Source organism: Sciurus carolinensis, chromosome 1 (assembly GCF_902686445.1).
Source record: "Sciurus carolinensis chromosome 1, mSciCar1.2, whole genome shotgun sequence".
Lineage (NCBI taxonomy): Eukaryota > Metazoa > Chordata > Mammalia > Rodentia > Sciuridae > Sciurus > Sciurus carolinensis.
Window position 1 is genome coordinate 92,209,119 of NC_062213.1, and position 5,758 is coordinate 92,214,876.

The 5,758-nt window shown below is 46.1% G+C and overlaps 1 protein-coding gene across 1 annotated transcript; it reads right to left on the bottom strand.

The window, feature by feature from the left end:
- Positions 1-1,207: 1,207 nt before the first annotated feature.
- On the bottom strand, positions 1,208-5,324 carry LOC124984683 (antigen-presenting glycoprotein CD1d-like). The gene is made up of 6 exons (XM_047552614.1): positions 5,072-5,324; positions 4,517-4,783; positions 3,929-4,207; positions 2,967-3,245; positions 2,109-2,211; positions 1,208-2,009 (listed from the first exon to the last, which is right to left on the bottom strand). The coding sequence occupies exons 1-6, from the start codon at positions 5,166-5,168 to the stop codon at positions 1,988-1,990; spliced, it is 1,047 nt and encodes a 348-aa protein (XP_047408570.1). The 5' UTR covers positions 5,169-5,324; the 3' UTR covers positions 1,208-1,987.
- Between the last annotated feature and the right edge of the window lie 434 nt (positions 5,325-5,758).

Sequence of the window (5,758 nt, forward strand, 5' to 3'; positions counted from 1 at the left end):
CTAAACTGGCCCAACCCTGTCCTCTTGAACACTAGGCACCACTGTTACTTTTGAAAGCACTTTAAAAGTCTTCAGGTGAAGATTAATCCAGAAGATGAAGCACTGTCCTACCAGAGCCCCTGGACAGGTGCTCACCCCTCGGTTAGCATTATCGTCAATATGCCATGACCAGGTAGGCTTTCTCCTAATAAGGTCTTTTATACTCCTTTCTACAGAAAGACCCAGTCCCCTTCACCCATTCAGTTCATCTTGTTAGCATTAGGTAACATGAAAAATTCTATACAGCACTCTGTGGAACTAGCCTTTGAGTGCCTACCTCTGAACAGCTATTATGTGAAAGAGAGAGAGACTTTCAAAATACTTTAAGTTCCTGTTATTTGGGCTGTTTCTGCTTTTAAAAACTGCACCTAGTTCAAATTAATTTCTGTTTTCAGTATTTTACAACTATAAAATACATGCACACTTACATATGATACATTAAGAGCTGCACCATACATTGGGCATAGGTCCTCAAATTCTGGTACTTTTATTTTTAATAAAATGTTTCAATATGATTCCCAAATTGAGAGGTCAGAGAATTTTTCATGTAAAGGTATTTTTCTCCAAAAGGTTGTTTAAAAAATGACATATTGGAGCTGGGGTTGTGGCTCAGTGGTACAGCGTTTGCCTAGCATGCGTGAGGCACTGGGTTCCATTCTCTGTACCACATATAAATAATAAAATAAGGTCTGTCGACATCTAAAAAAATAAAAATAAAAAATGACATTATCCACCTTCATTGCTAATAAACTGATGTCAAAATGAATATCTCATTAATACATTGATTTTATTCCATGATTATTAATGAGAATCATCATCCTTTATTATGTATATTAGCTGGTTTGGATTTTCTCTTCATTAGTTATCCTAACTTAGTCTGTCCAGGTACAATTTAGAGTATTACATTTTTATAAATTTGTAAGAAATGTCATTAATAATATTAACTGACAGGATGGGTCATTTGCAATACACATTTTACCCAGTCTACATTTGGTTTATGACATCTATTGTCATACATTCTGTGTTTTTAACATATGTAAATTTTACCTTTTAGTTTCTGAGTACTTATTGTGGTAAAAAACTATATATACATATTATATTTTTTCCAAAAATTCCAAAACTATCATATGTGAAACTATTTATATTTATACTATGATTTCTAAAATTCATGTTCTAGCCAGAGTCAGCTTGTCCATTCTTTGTAATGATGTTATCTAATACACAGTGTAATTCCCTTGTATACAGATCTATTTCTGAGATTCCAAAGTTTTCATAAAAGAGACACAAACTAGGAGCACCTGAGATGTTATTAGTCAGCAATGTTCATTTGGGATGTCACACAGAATATTCTGCAAAATCATGTTAACATTTTTAAAATATTTTTAGTGGTCAATGAACCTTTAATTTACTTATTTATGTGTGGTGCTGAGAATTGAAGCCAGTGCCTCACACATGCTAGGCAAGCGCTCTACCACTGAGCCACAACCACAGCCCCCATGTTAACACTTTAAATCAGACATGTCACATAAAATTCCAGATTTCCAGTTTTCTTGAGAAATGTAGATTACAACCAAGCCAGAGTTTGACTTTATGCTTGACAACAGGCCACTGCAGCTGCCACCTCTGCACAGGATATGTGCTTTCCAGCTCAGGACAGATTCACTCAGTGACCAACACATACACTTCCACCACAGCCCCTACCTCTCCTCATTGCCAGCAGGTAAACACGGGAGTTTACACTCCTGTTTGTACAGAATCACTTGGGCTTATAAACTTGTAGAAGGAAAACTTAAACTGTTAGAAAAATGTTAAAAGGTGTGGTGATTTTTTTTTTTTTTATTTTTTATTTTTTTACTTCTCCAAGGTCACTCAGGAACTGAGCAGGAAAGGACTACAGGCCTGGGAACTTGGGGACTTAACCTCCAGACAGGGCAGGTGGCCAGGAGACTCACAGGATGTCTTCATAGGAGCTTGGAGAGAATAGAAAGGGAGACACCATTAGAAAAAAGGGAACAGGGATTGGAGGAGAGAAAGAATGAGGGAAGGAGCAGATGAAAGAAGAGACTTACCGGCGTTTCCTAACCCAGATTAAGCCTAGAATGAGCATAAAGAGGGACACCAGGCATGTCAGTACTGCCAGGATGATCAGGCCCACAGAGGTGTGGCTCCCAGCTGCATGGGGGAACACAGGATGCCTGTCAGCACAGGACCCCTCTCTGTATCAAGTTCCCTGGTCTCGCACATGTAAGAGGCCAGCTGCTGCTTATGTACCACCACCAACACCACCAATTTAAAGCATCAACTTCTATTACTCAGAAGTTTAGACTCCCCACCTTCTCTCAAGGTCTGGGCATCCTAATTCAGTTCACTTTAGCATACAAAAATGTAGCATCCACCTGCAGCTTTGTAGCCAGGCAGCCCTGAGTATATATCCAGCTCTTCTACCTTCTATGAGATTCTGGCAATGAAATTATCTTAACCTCAATTTCTTCATTTGTAAAAACAAGAGTAACAGTACTTGCTTCAAAGAGTGATGATGCTGAGGTAAAACACTGGATGCAGAGTGGCCAGCCCCACCCAGGAAGCACTCAATAAACCATAGCTATCCTTGTTAACCTGTCATTCTAAAGACCTTGGTCCCCTCCCTGATGGGGGATGAATCCTCCAGGGATTCTTTACCATCAACTTCCAGAACTCTGAGATTATCAATCCCACTTCTTATATTTAAAACACCTGATCTCACTCCTATTTTAGTTTCCAGTCTCTATTTTCCTGCTTTCAGTATCTGGAATCTCATCCTTCTCTTCCTCCTACTTGGTGGCCTCAAGTGTGCAATTGGGTGTGGCAACCCCATCCTTCCCAGTACCTCCCTCTATTCTTGAGCACCGCCTCCCCACCTTCTCCAGCTGGGTCCCAGCATTTCTCACCCCAGTAGAGGACAAGGTCCTGCCCTCCTAGGCTGCTGTGCTTCACTCTGCAGGCCAGGCCAGCCGCCTCCTCAACTGCCACATCCAGGGTTGCTCTGAGATACCACGTCTCATCAGCGTTGGGCAGGATGTCACCTCTCTGAGTGCCCTGCTGCTCCTGCTCATCCCGCATCCACATCACCCGCACTGGCTGTGGGTAGTATCCAGACACATGGCACACCAGCAGCAGACGGCCAGGTCCAGGACTGGGGCCCCTGGACAGCCAGGCCTCGGGCTTCACTGCATCCAACAAAGGATAAGGAAACCTTCAGGTGAAAACCCTGCATCAGGGCATCCAGGCCCCCTGCCAGGTTCATGCTCCCCACAAGCCACTTCTGGAGATAAAGTCTCCAGGGAGCTTTGATCCCTTTCTCTCCCTCTCCCCTGATCCCAAAGCCCTTAAATGCCTCACCTCCCTATTCTAACACCCTGAGCTCAGCTGGAGCACACAGCATGTTTCAGACATTGTCTGAAGCAATTCTGACCCACAGGGTTGATTTAATTCAGCTCATGGAACCCAAGAGGTACTCAGTGACAGGGGGTGATATGAACAAATACCCTCACACCTTATCCATCCCTTCTTTTGTCTTGCTCTTTCTCTGATGCTTAAAGGAAAGCAAACCAGCCAGGTGCAGTGGCACCACCCGCAATCCCAGCTGCTCTGGAGGCAGAGGCATGAAGGCATGAAGATTGCAAATTCAAAGCCAGTCTCAGCAAAAGCGAGGTGCTATGCAACTCAGTGAAACTGTCTCTATGTACAATACAATATAGAGCTGGGGATGTGGCTCAGAGGTCAAGGGCCCCTGAGTTCAATTTCCAGGACTGCCAGAAAGAGAGAAAGACAGAGAGAGAGAGAGGGGGGGGGGGGGGCAAAGCCTGGATGGCAAAACCTAGATGGAGCCAGGTGAGGACAGCAGGCTGACCTTGCTTCTCCAGTTCTGACTTCCCTGTCTCCAGGATGCCATTTACAAATTGGGGACAGATGTCATTGAGCAGCCACTGCACTGTTTCCCTTGTCCCTTGGTCCTGGTTCAGCACTTTGATGACTGAATCTAGCCAAGGAGGGGCCTGAGGGGCAGACTCCCAAGCAGTTCCATGGAAACTCAGGATATATTCTCCTTGATACGCTATGTGGAAAAAATTTTCTGAGACGTTCCCAGGATACACTTCACAGCCAGCAGAGAGCTGGAGCTCAATGGGATCTGTGGAGAGAAATGTATAGAAATCAAGGAAGGATTAAAAGACTGAAAGGGATGAAGGAAAAGAGATTGCTATGACGGTTACATTGGGGACCTACAGTGTAAGGAAATAACAGTGGGTGGCCTGAAGCAGGCAGGAAAAAGGGTATTTTGAGCACTCAGGAACCGGGGCATCTGAAGGCAGAAGTGGAAGTCCACAGAGGTGGAGAAAGCAGAGAATCTCATCCAGTGAGGTCTCAGTCTCCCAGTGGAGCTTCCGTGTCCTTTCTCTCACCAGGGGTGCCTGCCCAGAATCCCATTCCCTCAACTTACACTCTAAAGACAGAATTTTGGCGAATTCCTCTACGTCCCTGGTGAAGCTGCTTCGATAACCCCGAAATATATACTGCAGTTGGTCATACTGCTGGCTGCTGAAGGTGCCTTGGGCCCAGGGCTTCAAAGAGTCGATCTTGTCCGACGCATTGCTCCATCTGTGCGTCTGCAGCTCCCCCAACCACGCCAAGCCATCTGTGCGCCACCAGCTGCTATTAGTGAAGGATGAGATCTGGAGGCAGCGGAAGAGGAAACTCCTCCCCAGAACTGGAGGCAATGAACACTGAATGAGCACAGCGAGGGGCCAACAGAGCAGAGAGCACTGAGAAGGAAGGAAGCAACAGCAGCAAATGACTCCAAGAAAGAGGGACTGTGTGTGCGAATCCTGAACCGCACCAGGTCTCCAGAGCCAAAGCCTCTGGGTCTCTGGTGGATCCGTGCGCTCCAGCCTCTGATCAGAGACCAGTCCTCACGCCAGCGCCTCCGTCAGTTCCAACCCCGCTCCCTCTCTCTGCCCTCGAGGGCGCGGTACCCGGGCGCCCTGGTTCCACTCACCCTCAGAACTTCCCAAAACCTGCGGGAGCACCCACGACAGCAGGAACAGGACGAGCCCCATGTCGCCGAGTGTGGGAATCCTGTGGGCTCCGCCCATCCCAAGGCGCCCCCTCCGCGCCCCGCCCCAGCAGCCTCCTCTCGCTCCGCTTGGGCGGGTTTGCCACCCAAGTCCCAGGTCCGGTGCAGACAGCTGCCCGACTCCTGCTGCCCTGAATTTAGCTCTTCTGCTGGAATGTGCTCTCGCTCTTAGCTGCTGCTGCTGCAAAGAGCCTTGGGTGGGATGGGAGGAGTCCCGAGGCTGCCGCTCACTTCATTGGGTTTCACAACCAACCAACTTGTCTCACAATCTGTTTCAATGAAGAAGGAATTTGAAACAGTGCGTGCGGAACCTTACAACTGTTATCTCAGTGTTCAGAGAGGACATGGGGTGCATCCGTGTTAGACTCCAACAGGGCAGAAAAAAAGAAGAAAGTATTTAGTTTACTGGTGGGTGTCTGCAGGTGGAAAGACTAAGGGTGATTTGGTTTGTTTTACAATTTAAATCTTCCAAGAATTCTACAAGTGACTCTACTACATTGACCATAAACTACAACATTAAAACTAATTGTCTCAGGGGTTCTGAGGTAGGATAGAAGACATAAGGATAAGTAGAAGGAGACATGGGATAAAAATCAAGAGTGGCCGAAT

Excerpts from the sequence above, each read along its gene's own strand:
- LOC124984683 (XM_047552614.1), bottom strand. The coding sequence starts at position 5,168 with ATGGGCGGAGCCCACAGGATTCCCACACTCGGCGACATGGGGCTCGTC. Across the intron at positions 3,246-3,928 it reads GTCAGAACTGGAGAAGCAAG|TGAAGCCCGAGGCCTGGCTG; the intron begins GTCAGCCTGCTG and ends TGTTGGATGCAG. Across the intron at positions 2,212-2,966 it reads GGACCTTGTCCTCTACTGGG|CTGGGAGCCACACCTCTGTG; the intron begins GTGAGAAATGCT and ends TCCCCCATGCAG.